Source organism: Malurus melanocephalus, unplaced genomic scaffold, assembly GCF_030028575.1.
Source record: "Malurus melanocephalus ecotype Western Australia unplaced genomic scaffold, MMel_1.1 scaffold_0, whole genome shotgun sequence".
Classification (NCBI taxonomy): domain Eukaryota; kingdom Metazoa; phylum Chordata; class Aves; order Passeriformes; family Maluridae; genus Malurus; species Malurus melanocephalus.
In genome coordinates, this window is record NW_026623232.1 from 2,855,593 (window position 1) to 2,880,435 (window position 24,843).

Sequence of the window (24,843 nt, forward strand, 5' to 3'; positions counted from 1 at the left end):
TTTTCTGACAGACYCTTGTTCAAAGTTGAGTTAAAAAATATCAGGCTATAAAGAAATGCTAATTACTAATAAAAAGTAGGAGTTAGCCTCTTGGGTGTATGCCTGGAAGAAGACAGGGAATGATCCAGTATTAACAATGCAATGGCTTCACAGACATAAATACCAGTAGCAGAAACTCTGCACTTCAATAAAGAAGCTGTAAATGTACTRAAACAGCAAAAGCATACAAACTAGTTCTATGGTAATAGATCTGTCTAAAGATTTCTTCTTAAAATGTATAATCATAAGGAAAAAGGACAATAAATTCCAGTACTTTCTTCATATAGATATTGACATATACAACATTTAGCTGTACTACTCRGCATTAATATGCTGATTTACATGATCAGTGGCAGAACAGTAATACCCATAAAACCAATAAAAGCTCATTCTCACTCTGTATAAAGTTTCCTTTTTTTTGAGATCTCAGTGAACCAAAAATCCCTATATCATGACCATTCCTTCTTTTTCAGTGTCCTGGTTTTGGCTGGGATAGTTCATATTTGTGCCAATAGCTTGGATTTAGTATGACAATGTTCTCATGAACACACTGATGCTTTGGTTGTTGGTATGTGAAGTGCTAAGGCCTGAACAACAGGCCCTGAGACAAAGCTGACCTCTAGATGAACATTTCAACCAAATGCTGGAATTTACAAMGTATTGTTATGTGTTCATTTATTGGCAAAACATGYATTTACCTTTCCATATCTAGAAACTGGGTAAGGCCACATCTGGCCTTATTAGGGGGTATAGGATCAAAGACAACTCCCTTGGTTCCTCATTGAGGCTTTAAGGGAAAGCCAACAGAAGAATGAAATTAGAAATTATGTCAGCTTCATTGTTTAAACAGTGTAAAATCTAGGCTACTGTCACAGCAAAGTCAGGGGAGCCTCATGGCCGGCAAGGTGGACACACTGCTGGAGTTCCCAGTTAGTGGGGGAAGTTCTCCAATCCTTTACTGTGGCAGCTTTCCCCCACAGTTGATGTTTTAAAGATATCRATGATGGTCAAGGATTAGGTTAACTGTTGATGCATCTTTGTTAATCACTACAAGCATTCTTTTGTAGTAAAGATTAGGTGCATTGCTTATCTTACCCTTTTGTGATTATTTTCAGTTTTGCATTGTAATAAATTATACTGTCCCGTAAATTGGTGTGTCCCTCACCCTACCCACTGGCAAAACACTAAGTGGTACTTGGGATAAGTCAAGGACTTTTCATTGTCTTGTGCTCTGCCAGAGGTCCACAAAAAATTGGGAAGGAGCATGGGCAGGACAAGTGACCAAATTGGCTGAAGGGATATTCCATACCGTAGAATATTATGCCCAGTATATAAACTGGGGGAGATCCCTGGAAGGTAAATGATTGCTGTTCAGGGACAAGCTGGCTAYTGGTCAGCAGGTGATGAGCAGTTGTGTTGTTGTGGTGGGTGGACACCAGGCACCCCCCAAAGCTGCTCTATCACTCCCCTGTGTAAACAGATGCGGGAGAGAAAAGACAGTGAAAGGTTCATGAGTGAAGGACTGGGAGAGCTCACTCACCAAATACAATCAAAACACTSAACTTGGGGATATCAACTGATTGGTATTAACTTGGGGATGTTAGTGATTTATCACTAATAAAATGAAAGCACAATAATGAGACATATAGTAAATCTTAAAAACATTTCCCCCCACTCCCTCCTTCTGGAGCTCTACTTCCTCCCTCAACAGCAGTGCAGGGAGACAGGGAATGGGGATTAGAGTCAGTTCATCACATGTTGTTCCTGCCACTGCTCAGGGAGAAGTCTCTCCCCCGCTCCAGTGTTGGGTATCTCYCACAGGAGACAGCACTCCACAAACTTCTCTAACAYAAGTCCATCCCACACGCAACATTTCTTCCCACACATCTCCTATGTGGGTCATTTTTTGACGAAGTGCAGTCCTTCAGGCACRGCCAGCTCCAAGCGTAGGTCTGCTGCAGTCTCACAAGTTCTACCAGGACACCTGCTCTAGTGTGGGCTCCTCTCTCCACGGGTCTGCAGGTCCAGATTTTTCTCCCCACTAAGGGAGGGGGTGGAGAGGAGTGAGCAAGCAGCTGTATGGCTTTGTTGCCAGCYGGGAAGAAGCAACACAGACCTACATGTGTGCAAATCCACCAAGAACAACAGCCTACGGACATCAAACATCTCAGACTGAGAGTTGTTTAATCCCATGCTATAAATGTAACCAATGCAGCTATGGAAAATCAGTAACTATAAAGTATTTATTCCAAGAAGCAGTCCTAATACACACTGAAATAATGAATATAGTATATATACAGGCAATAATCATAATATACAGATTTTACATGGTATTTACAACATTTTTAATCCCCAATTATGTAACCGCCTGATGATGGGAAAGAGTACTGCTCTCAAATACACGCAGTTAACTGTATGCCTTTTATAAACTTGGCAAAAAGTCCAACCATTATACAGTTCTCAGATGAAAATGTACATTTAYAAGACCACATTTTAAAAAGGCTAGCGTGCCTGCATTCCTAACACTTCCCACACTCTTAAAACAGTGCAGGATTTTTTCCCCCTGCATTTGCACATTAAGAGTGGCTGGCCAGAACATTGAAGAAGTGAAAAACTTCATCTTTATCTATTACTGCTACTTCTGTTGAGCATTCAGTACATAATACTGGGTGATATACCTCTTCTTCTTCTTGATTTGATTCTGTAGAGCCAATTTCTTTGCTCTGCTTCATTTTCTTACTTCTTCTCTTCACCTTCTTTCTGTATTTCAGTATTTCCTCTTTGTTAACAGTGCAGTTCATCACAAACATTGCTCTGTACTGTGTTTTGTAAGATTCATGTCTATGGAGAACAGGAGAAAATGCAATTCATACCATTCATACAACTCTGCTTCCAAGAAATSTGTTATCATCACTGAAAATGAGATTAAAGATAAAAAGCACCATGCCAAAGGGCTGAAAGCCAAATAAATATGAGTTTTATAAACAGAAGTCACAACTACTCAAAATAATAAAAACAAGGAATTGCAGCCATCTGTTGTGCTTTTAAGACTTTAAAAAATGCTGGATGTTACTGAAAGAAGCACCCCGGACGACAATGGTACTGGTACTGCAGAATTATGCATTGGTTCATATAGCTAGTAACGGGCAAAAGATCAGGAACCTGTGAGTACAAATGACTCAGCTACTGGCACCGACAACTGAAAATATGTTGCAAGTCTGAAATTCCCTATTCATAAATAACATCACGGACACATCACACTGGAAGAAGCATGTCTATGACAAAACACGGAACAAATTTTCTGCTGTCATCATTCTTAAGAACTGTATATCTGGAGTATGTAGCAAAATTCAGTGCTCTAGTTCAATTTAACACAATGTCTCTTGGGCTGCAATTTTACAGCAGCCTAAACCAACATAACTGGGGCTGCAGAAGTCCAATCTCAAAATCTGCTGGTTTACTGCTTGTATGACACTGTGCTGAGCTATTTTAGTTGATTAAACCCAGGAAAGAYCATAGAGTTTTCTGTCAGCTTAACAAACTGAAATACTTAACTATAGAACAGGGCCAAGAAGTACCAGAGCCAGCAAAGCGAAGACCAGTATTTAGACGATTTTAGGCTGCTGTGGAATTTCATCCTCAGTCACCAAAAATACTCAATAAATGACAGGTAGTTTATTCCTCATTTCAGATGATTTCTTTCTCATTTACTCCCASTTCTAGAGTTTTTCCTTCGCACTAGTTATAAGCACTAACTAGGCCTGCAATACACTCAGATACTGAGGATTGGCAAAACAGTGGATTCTCATCCAAATACCTTCCTGGCACATTAAAATGTAACTGCTAAGACCCAAACCAAGTAAGAATACAATATCTTGATTTTGCTTAATCCTTCTTTTAACAAGGCACTTTTAGACAAAAATAATCTGGGATAATTTTATGCCTCTGAACATCAAGCTAACACATATACATASATAGGTCTCTCAAAAAAACCCAATATACCTGAAATGGCTGTTGAGCCTCCATGATTATTTTTTGAAAAATTTACCTTCTCCGCTGTGCTAAAGTTCCACCCTATTCTTCCACATTTCCCCACTGCAGAGGTGAAACTGATCATCATTCTTACWAACCAGCATCCAACACTAAATCTGATTCATACTGACTGAAAAAAAAGACCCCTTATTGTTCACTGTTGTTACCTCTGGCAGTCCAAGCATAATGTTGTCATGCAAGCAGGGCAATTCAGAACAGCATCACTATTTGGAACAGCTGCAGGTTTTGCCTGCCGCTGCTGCGGCGTTCTTCTCTGGTTACGGTACCTACCAATTCGAGAGAAAGGAGAGAGAGAAAGTGAAATTACGTGCCCTTGCTGTTGGTCATATCATTTCAACTGTCAAACCTATTTTGCATTAAAATACATCAATTAATACTTGACTCCTTCTGGACATATTTTTCATTAACTCAAAGAACATAAACAAATATGGTGGGGGAAAACAAATATCAGTATTTTTCATTTACAGAGTATTTTCCTTTGGTGAGACAAATATATCTGGCATGAGAATTTGTGCCTAATAATCCTGTGCTCTGACAAGGCAGGTATCTCAAATGCAATCCCTGCAGGCAACATACATTATCTTATTCAACAGATTCATGTGACGAATTTTACTTCTGCTGCAACAACCATTATTCTACTTCAACCTTCAAAAAAAACCCCATTAAAGCTGCTTTGTATTGTACCTGTTTTCTCTGAACATTTTGTGGCTTGCTAAATTCAAAGTTTTCCAAAAGTACAAATACAACAAATATCAGGAACAGACACTGATATCAGCAATCAAATTATATTGCAACATTTTAATTCACAGCATGGTTGTTTAGATGAGATCTATGAAGAAACTGGCTTACASCATTTGGAAATCTTGATTTAAAAAWTTTTAAAGTTTTGTGTAGTTTTAAAGAGTCAACTTCCATTACATACACCTTAAATATTTTACAGGCTTTTAAGTTTCCTATGCTATAAGTTATACATAAAAAATAGTTTCATTGCATGCACTTGACAGCACTGGCTTTTTCTCTACATTTACCATTTGCATTTAAAATTTTCAGTTGATATCAAGCATCTTGTAATTCAAATATTTATGGTTGCTTACCCTCTCCTCTGTGAGTCTACCCACTCTTGGTCTCTATTGTCTTGTTCTGGGTCATAGAGCAGCTCATCATTGGAGAGAATGCGACGCTGCTGATGTTTTCTGTTTTTCCGAACATCCTGGGTATCTGGAAAAATTAGAGCAAGAGTGTGTTGCATSCAYCAGACATAAATTATCAACATACGCKATTTCCAATTTTCATTTTCCATCCTTGCAATAAATCTAAACTGAAACTTAAAAGGTCTGTCTCATCTCTTCTCCAAATGCATGACTGCAAAGCATTACACTGGGATATGTCACAAAATTGCAGGAACTACACTGAGATGATACAGGCCRGTAATTCCCCTCAAAAAGACTGCTTTCAAGAATAGCCCCATGACCTCCCAAGAGGATTTTACAGGATCTGAGAGTGAGCAGTGCTATAAAGATGCAGTCCTCTTGTTTTTGTCATTTACCTGTTTTATCTTCATCCTCTGAATCAGAATCAAAGTAAATGTCATCATAGTATTTTGAAGTGCTGGCAGGTCCAGTCAGCCCAGCACCTGAGGAAGTACCTACAGGTGAAATCAGAAGTGATAACAAAACCCCACTTAAAGGAAAGCAAGTATATAGCCCAGAACAAACCTTCACTTTCAAGTTACTCTGTCTAGARTGGTCTGTTCTACCTGTGTATTTTAAGTAACAGCTCTCCCAATTTATTTCCACACCCTTATTATTCACATCACTTGTATTATTTCATTTACAGGCATTCTCAGAGCAAAGCTGCTCCCTCTCCCTCAAAGRTGAACCTCAGGTATAGTCTGAAGGGAAGTTGCCCCTAACACTCCCTTTAGACACAGAGGACACCCCATCAAATATGCCTGTCTCTGCCCTACGTAATAMATACAAGACATCTTTAGTCATGTGAAAGAAATACAGGTGTGGCACATTGTTTCACCAAGTTTGATTACAACAAAATTCACTAAAAAAAGTCCCCCAAAATTTCAGGGCCACAGAAGTTAAAAAAATACCTAGATGAACTGCCAAGCAGTCACAGCCACTCTGCACCAAAATTCTTATTCTGTGCTGTATTGATGTGGTGGTGTAAATATTGCTACATGTCCTTAACTGCACAGCTAAAGCCTAAAGACAATCTGGCCACTTAAACATAAATCATGATTTCATATGCAAACTGACGTTCAGTGTGATTTACCCATTTCTGGTGAYTTCCATCTGCCTTCCATGGTCTTCATGGTGGTGTTCAGTTCTGCTTCCATCTCTTTTTGGAACTCATCATCACTGGAAGACTCGCTCTCCCCAGTCAGGCACTCCCGTATCAGCTTCCGCTTCTGGTCAGGAGTGCCATGTAGGAGCACATCCACCTCATCCTCTGAGCTACAAACATTTAAGTGTTACTCACCCAATCATTACAAACAGCCTAAAACACGGACATAGTCAGTTAGAGAACAAGCATCTGAACTGGGTGGGTGCACTGGGAAACACTCATGCTTATGGGCAATGTACATATTAAAACACTTTATTAGCTTAATGCTTTTAAAACTGTGGTTTAAAGGCAAAGCAGCTTTAGCCGACTGCGTGCGGCCTGCCACGATGGCCCCGCAGCTCTCACTCCGCGCAGGGAGCTGTGCTGTCAGAAATACAARCACGCCGGTGTCAAGGAAATCGCCACGGCTGATGCGGGGCCGATCCTCCTGCACTGCGCGGGCAGCCCGGGGCGGCACCCAGGGCCGGGCGAGAGCCCCGGCACTCACGGCTTGGCGCCGCCAGGGTCGCTCCGGCTCCAGGGCCAGGAGACGCCAGGCGGGGACCGGGGCCCGCCGCCACCGGCCCGAGCCCACCCCGCGGCCGGCAGCTGCAGGCACCTGCTGAGCGCTCGCTCCTCATCGCTGGGTTCCTCCACCACGTAGGGATCGTCCTCCTCCCGCAGGCGGCTCATGGCGCCGCTGCTCGCTCGCTGTGGCAGCCAGGCCCGGCCCGGCCCCTTCCGGGAGCCCCGGCAGCTTCCGCCGGCCGCGCCCCCGCCCCGCCGGGAAACGGCGCCCCCGCCGCCAAGGCCCAGGGCCGCGCCGCACCGAGCACCGGGCAGGCGCTCCGGAAAGGCTTTTCCCTTTCCTCTACTTGCAGTTGCGAGTCCTCGGGTTGTAAGCACTTTTTTTTTTTTTTCCAGAGTTACCGAGCCAGGGTTAGAGCTTTAAGAGACACACCCAATACCAAGAGGCTTGGAAAAAATTTAATGAGCTAGTAACACTCAACAGCGAGGACTAATCTAAAAACTGTTCCCACATCCTACTTAAAATATTTACAATATTGTTATCTGTATATACATTGTCATCTTTGTCCCTTATAGTCTATTTATAGACGAGTTCCTTAGGAATTATACCTGTTACATTAAGAAGATGAACAGCACAGTATTAGTGTAGTAGGCATTGCTGGGAATACTCTGTAGTAGGTGAATTGCCAAGAGCCATTGGGCACTGGTCACAGAAGCCTGAGGTGATGACTACAAGAATCAACGCACAATGCAAACTCCTCTGCCTTTGCAGTGTTTGTATGTGCAAGGCTGCAGGTTAAGTATACTACACTGTGCAATTCACCCTATTTGAGAAAAACAGAACCACACAACTGTGTGAGGCAGTACAGAGCATCTGTAATCACAGAGACATTGACTTACACTGATCTGCATTTCCAAGCGTACCATTCACCCACCCATTCACTGCTTTACTGAAGGCCTACAAATCCTTACAAAGCAGTAATCCCCCTGTGAAGAGCAATTCATCAAGTAAAACCTAATTTCATGACATTCTGAAATTACACAACATAACAGCACCTCGTGGAAAAGGTTCATGGTTCAAGTAAGAAAGACCAATCAATACAACTAAAAATACTGGATTCATAGGTCTAAGTCTTAAGTCCAGTTAGCAGAATGAGATTCTTTTCACACATTCTTTTATAGGGGATATCTTCACGTTTTTCCTGAAGGAAAATGTCTTATCTGTATCACAGTGGGGCAGTATTACTTTTCATTGACATTTCATGCACCTTCTGAACTCCCTTCTGCTATTGTATTTCCCCTTTCTGGGAAGAAACCCAGGAAGTTCTCTCAAACGTATTTCTGCCAAAGAAATACAGAGTCAGCCGCCAAGCTCAAAACAATTTAAGTACACTGAATAGAAAAGTCACAGACAAACAGATAAAACCTGAGAATGCAAGTGAAAAAGTACTGGGTGAGTAGTGTCAAACCAATCCAACACTTAGTCAATGTTTTTCACATGATGAATAGGGAAAAAACCAAATTAATCTAATTTACTAGAAAATATTAAGCTTATAGATGATACAGTGTCTGCATAATTTTAGAAAAATCACTGATTTCATGGTTTATTTTACAATAATTGGATTAGTCTACAAGTTAAGGCAAACATACTAATGCATCTGCTTTTCTTTTTAAATCATAGTTATAAAGGTTACACAAAGTTCTCCAAAATTTCTAAGAAATGTTCACAATTGAAAAAAAGATAAGTTTTTTGATATAAGTACATGGAAAAAAAACTAAGACAGTGTATACAATGTCATTATAGTAACAATATTCAAATATCTAATGGTAATATTTAGGCCATTTGAACAATGTGCTTCAAATGGTGAACTTCAGAAATTACTTACAAAGGTAAATAGGATTGCAGCCGTATCATAGTATTCATAACATGAACATTATTATATTGGCTATTTTCACAAAACCCGAGCATTTGGTTTCTGAACAATGAAAGCATATAATGATTAAATAAACATGAATATGTATGTATAACAAGTATGCTGTTCATATAGTCTGGAGCTACTTTCAGGTGTTTAATTCTTTTGAAAGAAGAAGCTTGCGATTGTGCCCTTTGTTGAATGTTTTCTCCAGGGAACTGTAAATGCCTATTTAAAGTCATGGAAACAAAATCCAGAGAAGGGCAGCCCTTGTTAGTGGGAGGATGGAACGTAGCTTATGTGTCACCATTTAGCACTGCCAGGCAGCTCTGCAGAAGCTGTAAGTTACCCTGTAAAAATAAAGAAAAAGATCACATTTCTCTTCCTTCTTTTATGCTTGTGACAGAACAATGTTTTTAAAATAGCAATGACACCACTCAACAATAGACAGGTTTTAAACTTAGGGGGAAAATATGTGTAACTTTTATATTAAAGGAGTTTTTTTGAATGTAGGAATATTGTGTCATGGAAATAAACAGATCCAATTTGAGATTYAAAAACATGCACTTAATACCCTTTCATGCTTCTTCCTAGAGGTCTTGTCTGGCCACAAAAACTATTCACTGCAGCACTTTCTCAGCAATGAAATTCACAGTTGCAAAGTTTTAAACTTTTTATATAGCAGTACTATTACTCCATCTCTAGAATGAGATTCCCAAAGCATAAGTATTCATATGTTACACTGAATACTGTATTCATCAGCAAATATTAAACAATCCATAGCACTCAGGATCTCCTCACTTAGAGCAGCCATCCTAACTTACAGCTTTGTTCAAGGACAGGCCTTGTTAGACAGACAGCAAACTGATTTACATGCTTAGTCAGGTGATTTAGCCATCAAAGTTGAGTTGTGATTATCAGAACATTAACTCAACTCTAAGCCAAGCTCTGCCCTTCTTTCCAAATACAGTTTTTAATTTTATTTAAAGCATACTGATTCTACCATAAAAATATACAGACTAATTTTCAGGTATCTGAATGAATTTACAGAACTGACACCCTTGTGAATTAAACAAATGTGAYTGACAAGCTAGAATTTACCTTGCAAGGAAGAAAACACTAAACAACCAAATATTCATATGTGCACTCATTTATGCTTACATCACTTTAGACTAACAGCTATTCACTACAAAATAACTGTACTGGATTTGTTCCCAAATCTGAAATTTCTCTACAAGAACAAAATGTTAGGCTGTTAACAGTGTTAAGAGTAATTCTTATCAGGTTCAGATAAAATGCAGGAACAAAGCAGTCTGAATGCCCAGTTATGAACATGGAACAAACTTCTAAAAAAATATTTGGATCAAAAAGAAATATAAAGAAAACCTCAGACACACAAAAGCATGTAAGCAGCTGTGATTTGCATGCCTTTCACAAACAGTCCACAGAACTAATAAAGAATTTCTAACTACTTTTTCAGTAAAAAGCATTCCAAGTCACCTGTGATAGATAAGCAGGGCATCCCTCAGCCCCAAAAGGTAAGAAATCGTAATTCTATGACCCATTCAGGTTCTTATAATCCAGATTAAGCAATTAACTGATTTAAAGGCTTGTAAGTAGATTCCCAATTACGCCTACTAAATCCTTCACAGTCTTTTCCAGAAGGCAGCAATTTCAGTTACAGCTTCAATAGCCTTTTTGTCTTTTTATGTCTATACTGGCAGAGAACAGTGACAAGCTATTTTTTAGAATGCTTGTAATTCTGTGACATGAACAAGTTCTATATAAGCAAGATGGATAGGGACTTGGTGGCCCATCTTTGTCGTGTACAGCATCCATAAATCTAAGGTCTCCGTTACTGAAAAGCTGATTATTGACTGTAATGAACTAATGAATTGAAAGGAATACTTCAGTCTGAAGTCTTCAGTCTTCAAATGGAATACTTCAATCTGAAGTATACTTGTGGATTGCACCTGTTACCTATAACTAAAGTGTGAMAGTAATCTTATTACAGAAGCATGAAATATATATGTAATTTACAGAGTATTATGTAGAACTCTTTTAAAAAAAGAAGTTACCAAGACATCTGTGCTGGTTTTGGCTGGGGTAGAGTTAATTTTCTTCTCAGTGGCTAATATGGGGATGTGTTTTGGCTCTGTGCTGAAAATGGTGTTGATAATGTAGAGATGACATCATTACTGCCAAGCAGTTCTTACTCTGCCTTTTCTGCTTCTTGTGCTGGCACACTGGAAAAGTGGCTGGGGGTGCATGGGAGTTGGGAGGAGACAGCCAGGACAGCTGACCCCAAGTGACCAAAGGGATATTCCAGACCATATGACATCCTGCTCAGTATATGAGGTRGCGGAAATAAGAAGGAAGATGGGGGCATTCAGAGTGCTGTCTTCCCAAGTCACCATTGCACATGATGGGGCCCTGCTGTCCTGGACATGGCTGAACACCTGCCYGCCCATGTGAAGCACTGAATAAAGCCCTCATTTAGCTTTGTTTGTGTGCACRGCTTTTGTTTTCCCTGTTAAAYTGTCTTTAAGTCAACCCACARGTTTTCACACTTTTCTGATTTTCAGTTGCCAGCTGAGGTTAAAGCATCACAACATCCTTTACACCTCAGTCATTTCAGACGCAGCCAGACAGGCTACTAAAATTTTCCAAATAGGCACATTATGCACTTTCATTAGATTGAATTTACAAAGTTCACAAGAACAACCGTTTTTAAATTATAATAAATCAAGGATAGGAGAGGCTGTGAGCCATTACTCTTTGTGGCTGCACCATCTGACATGCTTAACTTACATCAGTGCAGCTTGAGAATGTCCAATACCTTCAGATTCAGAAAAGTGTTTCTTGCCAGCTCAGACTCCTAAGCTGTAGCTATTAAAATTATTGGCAAAACCACAGTGACAGAAACATCCTTTTCAGGAAAGAAAGAATTACTGACAAAACACTTCATCAAATCCCTTAGCACTGCATTTTGCTTACTTCCTTCTCCTGCCAGTTCCAAACAGACATCTGTTGCTAGTAACATAAGAAATTCTTTTTCCAAAAAATCCATAGAAGCAAGAGTGTATATATTAATATGTGTGGGAAAATATGTTTCTGTTTATTTACATGAAGAAAGTGGCTACCTTACTCAGTTACAATTCATATGACAAAAGACTCTAAAATTACAGCCAAGGCTATGAATGCTCTAAGTATATGATTATAACATTAGCAGTTTCACCAGCTATCAAACCTCCCTTCTTGAATATGAAGTCCAATGCAGGAATATCTCAAAATCCAATCATTTAAAACTCTCAGCAGTACATCAAATGCAGCTTTTGCACCAAATGGCCAAWCACTCATTCAGGTCTTAATTAAGCTACAGGTGTATGAAGTCATGAAGAAACACAGAGCTAGCAAAACAGAAGATAAGCACTAGCTAGGGGAATGAATAATCAGTCAGAATGGCCATAGGAAAAGAAACATCAATATGTTTAGTGTAGGTCAGCAACTAATAACAATCTAAAGCTTCAGTTTGGCAGCTATTCTAAATAAGTCTAGGGTACATCTGCTGCTACGAAGGCAGCTCTCTTTTATTTGCCAGACCCTCCCAGCCAAAACTGTGTGTGTTTGATACAAGGGATGTTGTGAAAACAAGATGAAGTAAAGCTTAGGAAAACCCAGAGCAACTTTAAGCTCCTTCTTACTATGCAGCTGCACACATAATTGTGCCAACATAAGGGAAAGGAAGAGTCATGCATCATCATCCTTCCTGGCAGCAGTCTTCCCTTTCATCAGCTTAAAGCAAACTCAACCCACAGTCTGAATTTTAGCTTTTTTCAAAAAGTTGCAATCCAAAAGGATAAGAGGATATTAGCAATATTTCCAGTAAGTATTTTATAGGGAAGCACTATAAACATAACTGGACAGAGAGGGTTTACTTAGAATTTGTATATACAGTGTCCCTGATCTACTTTAAGTTTATTTCCCTACTACCCCTGAGTCTTCTAGAGCTACACAGGCAGGTATAGCTCACAAAATGTGAGCTGTGCCTCAGAACCATCTCTCGATTCTTTTGTCATTCTGACTTCTGCTTAGCGATTTCTGTATTTCGGGATTTGTGTTTTTCTTTCTATAGAGAGCAAATAACTTTAAACAGCTAATCAAGCAGCAGCCTTCAGTGTGTCTGAAGTCCTCCTAAAGAGAGCCTYTCAGGTGAGTTCATCATATTTCACCTCCATGTTTTTTGGGTGAGGCAGCTCCAAGTCCAGAAGACACACGGCGAGACTGATTCAGAGATAGACACAACTGCATGGCATCTAGTCTGGAGGCACTCATTACAGAAAAAGAAAATCCACAATACAAGATTCTAGCAAAAGCCTGCAGCAGTGGGTATCTGTTGTGCCTAGACCTCTTGCCCACTTAGCATTTTTTGCTGGAAGCAAACACTTAGACTTGGATAACAGCTCATGTTGCAAAGTTTGTCAGTGCTGTGCTCCACACACTATGGACCAAGCAATTGCCATTTTGTCACTACTAAAACTTCACACACTAGCTTCCAGTAGGTGCAAAAGCACATATAAAGGGACTGCCACACCATCAGGCAAATTATTTTGTCCAGAACCTAAAAGCAGGAGGCTTTTGATCTGACTTAATTAATTGATTGCCCACACAAAAAAATAGTTTTCTTTTTTGCTTCTACTAGTCCTTTTCTGGCTGTACTGCAAGAGGAATTAGGGGTCTAGAAACAGCCCAACTTAGCTCAGTCAAAAAAGGGCCACCTAGACCTTGAAATGGGACCATTGTTCATGATCTGCCTTTCATTCATATTCCCTCAACATTGCTCTTCACACATCAGGGCACAATATCACCTCCAAAAAAACCCAACAAACAAGTATCTTAGTATCTTCCTTTTTCCTTTTATGGAACTAACTCAGAAAGTGTCCACCAAACCACTTCATCCTTCAGTACTCTGTACAGACTAACAAAAACCTATYCATGAGACTCTCTTCAAATACCTTGGCTATAGCATTAATAAGAACATTCCCCATTATATAATGTTGAAAAATACAATCTATTGCACTTGTAAATTCTGTAATATAACTCAGAATTCACAGAAAGAAAAACACAGCAACCAAACTGATACATCTGCAGTAGCTTAGCTTGTTTTAAATATGAAAMAGTGGCATTGGAAAAAGAGAACTTTCAAACCTAGTGAGAAACAAAATATCTTTTCATTCAACAGGTTACAATAYTAGTTAAAATTTCAAGATTTGCTACTCTTAGTCAAAATGACCATTTATTATTGTAAAGCTTTAAATATTCAAAACTGGTGAATGTTGTGCTCCATGTCGAAGTAGGTGAAAAGGGTCAGCAAAAAAATTCACCTCCTAAAATAGAACTACAATTCAAACCTTCTGTTACAGCTTTATGTACTCCTTGTTAGTAAATTTACTAAGAAAAGGTAAATCACAGACAGACTGTCTTAAAGAACTGTGTGTTAAACACAAGCTGTGGCAACAAACTAAAGCTAAAAACTTAAAGGACTTCCAGGTAAACTGAGGACACAGTAAGCACATAGCAAGTTGAAAGCTACAGAAATTAATAATATTCCCCCTTCATTCTGCAGTTACTAGTTGTCAAAATTCAAGAGAATATTAYCCCAAAATTGTGACTTGCATAGTTAAAAAAGTGATTCTTTAAGGTTACTTTAGAAGACCAAGACATTGTCTAAGCATTTCACTTGAAAGCATGGGGAGACTTCAGCAAGTCACAGAGATGATAAAGAGCCAATGACCGAAGGAGGACAGAAGCGGTGTGGATTCATTCCMTTACTAAAGCACAATATGGCAAATCAATAAAAACTGTTGCAAATAAGGACTTACTTAAAGTAAGGACTCTTCATCTGAAAAAGTCACATGTTCGATACATTACTGATTGCTTTGCCAGCAAAATACAAATCTCATCAAGCTGAATTTATACTTACAAACATTTTTTAACAAAGTCCCCCAAAATACCCTTTTTACAGTGCATTAGTTTTACAAGTACTAGGTTTTGCAGAATAAAGAATGTCACATTCACAAAGTAGCAATACATCTCTTAACAAGTCATTTCAACAGATATATTCTGAGTTAATTCACAGCTTCCTAACCAATGCAGTTTCAGATTTGAAACAAGAACAAGAAATGCTAAAGAACTGGTTTTTAAAAGAAAGCTGCATCCTGGTGTAGGACTGTTCAAATAAGAGACTGTTGCACTCGTCCATGAAATCAAAAATATTGTGAAATTCAMGGATAGTACAGACCCCTAAAGTTTTTTTCCTATAAACATTTTTTTTCCTGAAAAGACTATGTGCAATATGCATCTTTGGCTAATAGCTTAGTGTTTAAAGGCAAAAAGGTTCAAAAAGCATACTCATCATACCAGACAGGCCAGTGTGATCTCGTGCTCAATTTACTATACAGCAAGTCCCAAAAYATAGGTAACAGGAGAAACTGCTTCCTATCTCATAGTAAAATAGTGAGATGAAGTTTTAAAAACAGGCAAATATTCAAACTCTGTAGCTGTAAATACATACAAAAGGCAAAATTATCTTCCAGGAGATGATTTTTCCAAAGGCACCTCAAGTTTACCAATCCCTCAGAAACACTTAATACCAGAGAAAACAAAAACAAGTACAGGTGAAAATAAGTTCACCTTTCTGGGCAATGCTTAACTTGAAATTCACCTTCCTGAACACTGAAGTGTGTGTCACACAACAAAAGTAGCCATTTTCGTTAACCAAGCATATAATATTCAAAATCACTTGAAATACAGTCCAAAAAGGATCACAATTACCTTAGCATGCTTTAATTCCAGTTCTGCTAGTTCCACAAGATTTTTTCTGAATGCTGCAACTCTTCTTGTCTTGAAATCTATCAATTCTATAGRAAATAAAAATGTACTCATCAACAGTATCCTTGCTAGTGACCTCAGCTGTTAACAGAGATTCCTTCAGGATGGAAGTGGTAAAAGGTGAGAGAAGGAAAAAAAAGAAAAATCTCAAGTGTAATCTCAGCACATTTTGGGCTCAAAAATACTTCTATACAGTTGGAAGAAAGCAAACCACCACTGCAGTTCCTCATTTCTGGGTAAACTTTGTCKACACAAAGCTCTTTGAAAAATGACTGCCAAGTGAATGCTTTTAACATTTATTTCTCTTATTCCATCTGCACTGTTCTTTCAAGGCTGACACATGAAAAGCCTTTAGGGAATATACTAAGCTAAAACTAGAATGAACAACAGCATGCTTTCTGCATATACCTTTGTGGCAAACAGGATCACTCATTCTCCATTAATTTACAGCAATCATTAACCAGATTTACAGGCTCAAACAACTCTTAAATGATAAAAACAGAAGAGCATGGTGTGTAAACCTTGAACAAATCTGTCCCAAATGATGAGTCAGATAACACTAATTCACTGAAGTATTAACCTACATAGACACAAAGTTTCCAGAAGAAAAGTAACACATAAATAAGATTCCTTTTCTCTATGARCTCCGTAATTCAGTGAAATCTCATTTCATTATTTCTCTCTTCTCTAATGTAGTATCATRTCTGTGACAGACTGGTGCCTTCACAGAAGAAAGCATAAAACCAAAAGGGGAACTCTAACACTTTAAAATATTTGTTTGCTATTACTGATAGCAGTTGTCATTTTGTATCCTATCTTACATATGGTGAAAAAACCTTAAGTAATTTGCACTTAAGACTTAGCTCCTCCTATCAGAACTATGGAGAGCCAAAGAAAAATACTATTTCAACTTCCTAAAATAAGTAAATAATAATTAAGAGATAATATTCCTGCTTAGGAAACAGTACAAAAATCTGTTCTCATTAATTACATTAATTCCCATTAATAACATACAAAAATATGTTATTTTTCACGTAGTAGCACAGGATCAAGAACCACCCAAATACCTTGTTTTGCTGATTCGGAAATTTTCTCAAATTTCTGACAGCATATTTGCTGAGTAGTTTCAGCTTGCAGCACATCTTTATTTTTTGCTCTTGCTTTATCCAATGCCTTATTAGCATTTTCATAATCCACTAGTGACCTAGATCTTCTATATAGGAGATCCTATTAAAAAAACAAAGGTTGTACAGAGTTTAGAAGGCTCTACCGAAGGATTTTATATTACTCCAAGTAATTTAAAAAAATTATTTTAGTCCTTCTTACTGTATTTCAATTCTTACTAAATTATTTGCATTCACTTTACTTCATCCTACAGGGTCACAGGAATATCCATAGTAGATCAGATCCACAACATAATACTGTTTGGTCTCCATCTTGTCCAACAGAGGCTATCAACAGATGGCTTAGATCAAACTCCAGAAAGCCAAAGAAGGCAAATGACAGCAAATTTCACAGCTTTTTAGATTAGAAACAAAATACATTCAGATTATGTATTTGAAATACACACAGAGCCCAAGAAATAACAGTAGTATTTTTTGTGCATGTTTGTGATCTTCTAACTATAGACATTTTTTTGCTTGCTCATGCAAATGCTTGCTCATTCTGTGATGTTATTTAATCATCTCACATCAAACAACAATAAGAATGAAATTTTCTGTATGCACAGAATATCCAATTCAGCCCATGTGTCTCTTTATCAGCACTAGAAGATTATATGGAATATCAAGTATTTTTTAAAAACAGAATTGCTTGCAATTACAAGCACTGAACACGCTGCAAACACACGAACAGCCCTTCCACTGTTTTTCATTACTGCGTGATTTGGCCTCGACAAGTGGCTCACTCAGTTCCATACAGTCAGTCCCACATCAGCAACTGTTTTGTTACTCCTCATATTAAACAGAGGCGTAGGTTTAACAGATAAGGGAGAAATTGCAGGCTAGAGGTGGTAGCATTTTAATCTGTCTTCATTGTGAACTGATGATCCTTTATCACTTTTTCTCCCTTTTTTTTTTTTTATGTTAAACACAATTCCTGAACAAAAGCCCACAGATTCACCTTAGCAGCTTGAGATTCCCTAAGATAGTATTTCAGAAGGTCAGAAAGTTTTAGATCTTCATCAGCAGATACTCGAGCCTCTATTTTCTGGAAAAACAAAACAAAAAACCACCATCAAACAGTAAGTAAAAGGATCCACTTAAAAACATCCAGACTTTGGGTATTCATTCGTATGATACAAATTCAATGTAAAACACGCAATACAGACACATGGTCTTTTTCAAAAACTAAGATCAGGCATTAATGACAGGATACTTTAGGATGCAAAATCAAAAGCAGTATTAGGAATTTGTATTAAAATGTAAGCAATAAGCTACTGTGTGAGCAGTAGCTGACAACTGGCTTTCTATATTAAACACTTCTTTTTTCCAATAGCAATTMTATTTCTAGCATGTCATATGCTAGAAAAAATGCAGAGAAACAAACTTATATGAAGAGTTGCACAAGAAGTTTTATGTTATTGAAATCAAAAGAAAACAAAATTTTAAGGCACCTTTGCAGACTAATTGTGTAACTGCAAGCACTAAGTGGTCTGAAAAAACAGTAAACTAATTCGCTCATATTTGGAACAAATTAGAAACAGAATCTGCCAGTGCATTTTTTAAACCCTAATTTAAAAAAAAATATATTTCTAAAATGAAATAGTTCAAGTCAAAGCAGATAATTCTGTTAATTTTCTTTAAAGTATGCCTTTATGCAGATAGAATTGTCTGTTTAGGAAATGCACATATTTTTCATTTGAAAGTTTTCCTGATACATCACATATATCTTCTCTCTACCAAGCCAAACAAATAAAGTAAAAGAGAAGATATTTGAAAAATTGATTAGAAGCATAAGCAATAGTATTTCTTAGCCAAATAATTGCAGAAACAGATCTTGGCTCCAGAAAAAAAAGCAGCATGACCACCATTGCATTTCTTCCTTTTATCCATAACAAGTTCTGTGATGCCCAGTAACAAGTATGGAAGATGCCTATGCATTTTAAGGGAACAGCAGCTTTACAAGTGTATTACAGAAGACTGCCTAGATATGTTTAGTAGACTGAAGGGTCCTACTACTCAACCATTTTACAAAACAGATGAATGAAATCTTATGCCTTCTCATTCCACAATGCACATTCCTTAAATGGTTCCTCTAGAAGCACGCATATTAATCTCCATTATCAATATTAATGCCCTATTGACACATGTTATCTGCTTCACAGTACATACCCTTGTTTTGTCAAATAACTCTGACACCTTCAGAAAAAACCTGTGCAAAGGAAACAGCTCATATTACAATGTTGTTTTGAACAGTCTGATAACTTTCTAGAATTCACACTATGGTCTGCATCTGGCAATAAAGATTGCAAAGGCACTGTTTAGAGTTGTAATTCACAAAACTCAGAGAATGTATTAGTTTCAAACTTCAAACATCTGGGAACTGTGCAATGTAAGAAAGGCAAAGGACAGACAAAGCAAAACCRATGGATATTTTAAAGTCAAGAATAATTGCTCAGCTCCTCAAGGATTCTTTATGCTTCTATGAAATAAACACAAAATACCAGCACCCTGGTCAAYGGTCTCACACTACTACCAAGTGTCCTTTATGCAAATTTGAGTGTACTTTTCTTCACACAGAAAACAYGACATAAGGCCTACATGGAAATCTGGGACGCTGAGCAACAGTGTGAAAACATCACCATGGTGTGAGACAAAACGAAGCTTCAGTTTTACASCACACTGAAATATATCAAATTATACTATTTTCACAGAAGACATGTGACTTCTGACAGACCCTAAGGGACTACAACAAATATCAATACTATTACCAAGTAGCTAATATACAAGCAATCACCACATCTAGAAATGTATCACTGTAATTCAGGTAAGTTAACTTTCATATTCATGTCCTACCTGTCATCACACTGACACCAATGAACATCAAGTAACTATGTGTGTATGTTGACCAGCAGTGACATCKTTAAGCTAGTTAACTAAATTTTATTTTCAGATACACCAAACTTCAAGCAATTCACTGAAAGACTAAAGAACAAACATCGGTACACAGAGATCCTCTTCTATTTTCAGAGTTCTGGGGTTCTCTGTAGATTCCTTTATTTTCCTACGGGCAGTTAATTTGCCAGAACAGCATAACTATTTCTCAAGATGCTGGTACACTCAAAAAAATCCATATGCTCATACTGAGACCTGTGCTTGCTGAACATGTTGAAGCATTTGTAACATAAGAAAATGATAAAAGAATTATGGTTTTTCCTTATTCTGTGAGGACTTTTCCATCTCAACTGTGTAATTTTCAACAGGCTGTAGAAAACAGCATTTCTTCACAGAAAAATATTAAAGCAAAAGTATTAAATGCAGCCTGCTAAAGAAAGGAAATAGTAGWGAATAAAGTATCTTAATGTGATACAACTGTAATAAATTCTCATTTTCTCCTAACAAGAGCTACCAATCTCAGCAGGTCACCATTAAGACTGCTATACAGCAAATTACCCCATAGGTTATTAACAGTATCTTACTTGCATATATCTGTGGAGTCCTGCGTTCCTAATGCATATAATGAAGAACCAATTCTATTATAGTCATCCGCCACATCTAGAAAAACAAACAAGCACTTGTTTTACTATCTCATTCCTCTTCCKTCTGAAAATTTTGAAGTTCCTCTCTTTCTTCAAAAATAGGTGTTTTTCTAAAAGCACATGCTTTAACACAAAAGCAGAAATAAAACTGCAATCACATCTCTTAACARGAAAGATAGCCTCACACAATAAAAACGGTGCTTTCACCAAATTACACAGACTGTAATTGACCTAGAAGTATTTTATGCAATTAAAACCTGCTAGGCAAATTTATTGTGCAATCTTGTTAGGTTATATTTTGGTGGAAGATGTACAAAGTCTAATTTAATTTTTATTTTAAAGCTATTTGGAAATAACAAAATCACAGTTTAATAGTAAGAGAAAGTCTGTGCTCTTGAGAGCAGTCAATTGACTACAAACCCCAGATTACCAAAAATACAGCACTATATGCACAACACATTTTCTAGCACATGCCTAATTTTCAGGAAACCCTCACCTCTTCAAATAAGCAGGCATAAGTTAAAGTACCATTACTGATACATCACTTCAAACAAGGAAATTAGAAGCAGTATTTTTAAGAAAGCTGCATAATTTGACTAGTGAAGTATTGCTATATAATCATCATAAAAATAAAATCTTTGCACACAGCTTTTTTAAAGAGATTCAAGTATTAACTCAGTGGATGAGGAAAACAAGCAAACCCAAGCAATGAATAGGAAAATACATTTGCTTRTTATTTCTGAAGTTTATATGCCTTTAAGCAGAATTACTTTTTTTTAATAACACTTTTAACAGCTCGAGGGGGTCAACTTCCACACAATCCATTACTCCATATATCATCAGTGCAGTTGATTACAGTGAAGAATGGTATTAGGTAGCTAATCATATTCCCTTCTATTCTTCCCATTTCAACATAAAAATGGATTTTCTGCTCGAAATAGCAAGTTAGTGTCTACAGCTCTCTGTTGATCACATTATCAATAAACCACARATCGTCCATTTTCAAAATAGGTTTCCCAGGTCACTGCTCTACTCTTCTARCCACAATTTCAAAAGGTGCCTTTTGCCCAAACTCAGAATTTGGTAAAAGTGGTCAATAAACATCCTATGTGATTTGAGCCTGGAAACCAGTGAAAGCTTTGTCACGTGTTTGATCAATCCTTACCCTTATTTCAAAGGATTTTCCTGGTTCTTCAAGCAAYGTAAAAATCCTTCTCACTCTGCAAATTAATCTCGGCACTTCATTACCATGAATGAAGCTCAGTTCTCATTTTAAGCAAGCAACCAAAAACACCAGGAACCAATTCAGGTGGGAGCTGAATGCAGACACAGGGCCCCTTAGAAGTTCACTGAGCCCTAACAGACTCTCTCCATCTCCTAGCATAGATACTAAAACTACAAAAGACTCAGTCTTCATACAATGGCAAGAGAAGCATCTGAAAAACTCAGAAAATTCTTACTTCAATATCTCATTCAATGTCCATTTTAGAGATCTTATCAATAGAGATTCATAAAAGACTTGTGACATGGTTTTGTGCCAACTATATTACTGTAGACAGGAAAGACAGTATCTTTGGGTATGGGTAAATCAGACCCAAACTGTGGGATTCTGCAGACAGAATCTGGTAGATCAATTTTATTTATCTAACAAAAAGTTAAAATCAAGGACAACATATGTCAATTTTTTGAGCTTCTCAAAACACAATAATCCTAAATCAAACACAATAGTCCTAACCCAAAGATTTTTCGTTTTCTCAAAAATATATGAACTGCATGAGAAGACCACCTTGAGCTTCCAGAAATCACATTAGCTAGCACTCAGCTCAGGCAGATAAAATCAATAGGCAAGTGGAAAATCTCGTCTCAATGAGAAAAGGGGTCCTGCAAACTAGGCTATTGAATGTACACATCCCAATCTCTAGTATAAGTGGCTAAAAATGGAAAATTAGTCTAGAACTAACAGCTCAAACAGGGGTTTGATACAAGCAAAGGTAATTTTGTTAGCAAGGTAGTGCAATGCCTAATATGGCAAGAAATTGCACTCARTGGAATCAACCACATCCAATCACTAACAACTTCACAACGTGTAAAATCACATGTACTGCCATTTTACCCACCTACACATCAAAATAACTAAGTCAGATAYAATATTTTTTAAAAATAAAAATATTAATACATAAAGTGTATTTCTTTTCAAGCAGACAGCATGAAGAATCAAGGTACCCTTGATTGCACCAGGCTGTTCTTACTCCATCCAGTCTACTGCTGCAAAGCCTAAACTCAGAAAGTCAGACTGAACTTCTTTAGCCTCTGAAGGCTATACTTGGAGAAATGAATCCACTTTTCACATGCAAAAAGAAAACTAAAAATTACTTCTCCTCATGAACAACTTCTGTACACTTTAACCAGTACTATTTCCACTCTGGAAACAACTCACTTTTATGTGATCTTGTCATTTTATCAGATTTGGCAGAGGCATCTTTGACTCGGTTGTGATATTCTACAAGGAATGTTCTCTCATGTTCAAAGAAATCATCCACATCCTACAAAAAAAAGAGAACAATTAAAAAACAGGATTTCACTCTCTCTACAGAGCAATTGCAGAGTAAATTTGCACATTCCACTGTTGCTGTGACAGGAAATGCATCTAATGTCTGAAATACCATTTATGTAAGCTGATTTCTTCTCCACTTATATCATGATCTTAATTTTTATTAAGAATTCGGTAAGAATTAAGAATTTGCAATCATCTTAAAGGTCTATATAATTAAACATGAAGGAATACCAAAGAGTCACCATGGGTGACAGAAAAATAGAATACATATCAAGTACTTAACAAAAGGACATCTACCTAGAAAAAGGGGAGAAGGGATGGAAGTCACCCAGTAGCACACAGGCTGTGTCACAGAAGAGATTATTTGAACTCCCAGCTCAGAGTACTGGTCTTAATGGCAGACGTCTTTCAATTTGCAAACGCAGGTAAATGTTAGTATTTTCTATATTATAACTTGAGATAACTGGTTTATACTTACTATTAAAAACCCTCTAAAATAACAGATGCTCAATACCATGGAACAGCCTACAACAAGGGCTTTGAACAATGTTCTTATGAAACTGGTAGTTATTTGGACTTTAACTTTTTCTCCAAGTCATAATTAATCCATAGTTATATCCACTTTCCAGCAGTTTCAAAAATCAAGATTTCAAAYCTAGAAACCTTTAACTCTTGTAAAAATCGCTGGCAAATGGAAGGCTACCACTATAAAGAAAGGAGATTAAAAAGCAGCAGAATTTATGCTTGTTATAAAAGCAATTTTGTAACTTTTAGGAAAGTCTAAATTGAATTTTCACTACTTTTTTTCCCCTCAGTTACATTCTTACATCKACTGGGAAAAATAATATAACCTCTACTGCAGCTCTTAGCCTTGAAACAGTAGAAGGATTCTACAAGACTGGGAAAATTCACTTTGTTAGTGACTTCTGAACTGAAGCAGTTGTCAGACCTAGTTCTTTTTTCCACTATTAAAATGGCAGGCCTGAACRAAAAAATTCAACCTCAATTATCTATGTATAAAAAAAAACCAGCTAAATTTCATAAAACAGAGGGAAGAGTACTGAAAGCCCACAAGAAAGCTCAATTATTTTGAATTCAGACCACAAGTTCTCTCCTATGGTCTGCCACTAATTCTTAAGTTAGATATCACTATAAAAATCCCATTTTTTTACCTATGTAAAATTCATTAAAAAAGGCAACAATGTTGATACATTTTAAATCTTGCTATGTTAAGCAGCAATCACCTTTACTCCTGAAACAATGACACCATCTGCTGATTTAACCATATTTTTGAAGAAGTCTTCAAGTTTCTCTTTTTTATTTTTCCCACGAACACTCAACTGAAAAACAAATTAATTTTTTATCAAGAATTTATCAAGTTCATTCATTTGCTAGAGGCAATACAAGCTTAAAAAAAAAAAAAAAAGTAAGTAGAACCACATATTACTATTTGCTACACCTAAAATAGTTTTCCTGTTCTCTGTTTACTCTTATACTCTGCACTAATGGGGACAGGGCACCTTGTACCAGAACGAAGACTACCTCGTTTACTAGATTGTTCATCACCCAAAACACTATTCTAGGGGAGGAAAACAAAAAAGATCAGCAACATTCTAGCACCCACAGATAATATCAAATGTACGGAGTATACATTTTGGTTATCAGTAACACAGTATCTATCACGCACAGTATAACTGAGTTGATGTAACTATAGTTGAGTTAATATAACCATGTTTCATGCTTTGGTGAATGCAGATCTTTGACTTCCAGAGGATAATGCTGATTTAAGCCTCCCCACACTCCTCCTGTCCATCTAACTTTGCCCGGTTTAG

General features: G+C 37.5%; 2 protein-coding genes across 4 annotated transcripts in view; both read right to left on the minus strand.

Moving 5' to 3' along the window:
• On the minus strand, positions 1-7,177 carry EAPP (E2F associated phosphoprotein). 2 transcript variants are annotated; one of them, XM_057364458.1, is made up of 6 exons: positions 7,046-7,177; positions 6,376-6,557; positions 5,639-5,725; positions 5,187-5,310; positions 4,239-4,358; positions 1-2,880 (listed from the first exon to the last, which is right to left on the minus strand). In XM_057364458.1, exons 1-6 carry the CDS (start codon positions 7,117-7,119, stop codon positions 2,616-2,618), a joined length of 852 nt encoding a protein of 283 aa, XP_057220441.1. In that variant the 5' UTR covers positions 7,120-7,177; the 3' UTR covers positions 1-2,615. The 2 variants fall into 2 exon arrangements, with proteins under 2 accessions (XP_057220441.1, XP_057220356.1); XM_057364373.1 differs by having other exon boundaries at positions 5,639-5,737; positions 7,046-7,176.
• A 220-nt stretch (positions 7,178-7,397) lies between these two features.
• The window catches only part of SNX6 (sorting nexin 6), a 29,710-nt gene continuing 12,264 nt past the window's right edge, over positions 7,398-24,843 (minus strand). For both annotated transcript variants that reach the window (XM_057364171.1, XM_057364241.1), the window contains 8 exons: positions 24,256-24,351; positions 22,895-23,000; positions 20,398-20,473; positions 19,091-19,130; positions 17,880-17,966; positions 16,826-16,985; positions 15,702-15,787; positions 7,398-9,217 (listed from right to left, as the gene is read on the minus strand). In XM_057364171.1, the coding sequence (XP_057220154.1) occupies positions 9,164-9,217; positions 15,702-15,787; positions 16,826-16,985; positions 17,880-17,966; positions 19,091-19,130; positions 20,398-20,473; positions 22,895-23,000; positions 24,256-24,351 (705 nt within the window). In that variant the 3' untranslated portion in view covers positions 7,398-9,163. The remainder of the gene's footprint in view (positions 9,218-15,701; positions 15,788-16,825; positions 16,986-17,879; positions 17,967-19,090; positions 19,131-20,397; positions 20,474-22,894; positions 23,001-24,255; positions 24,352-24,843) is intronic.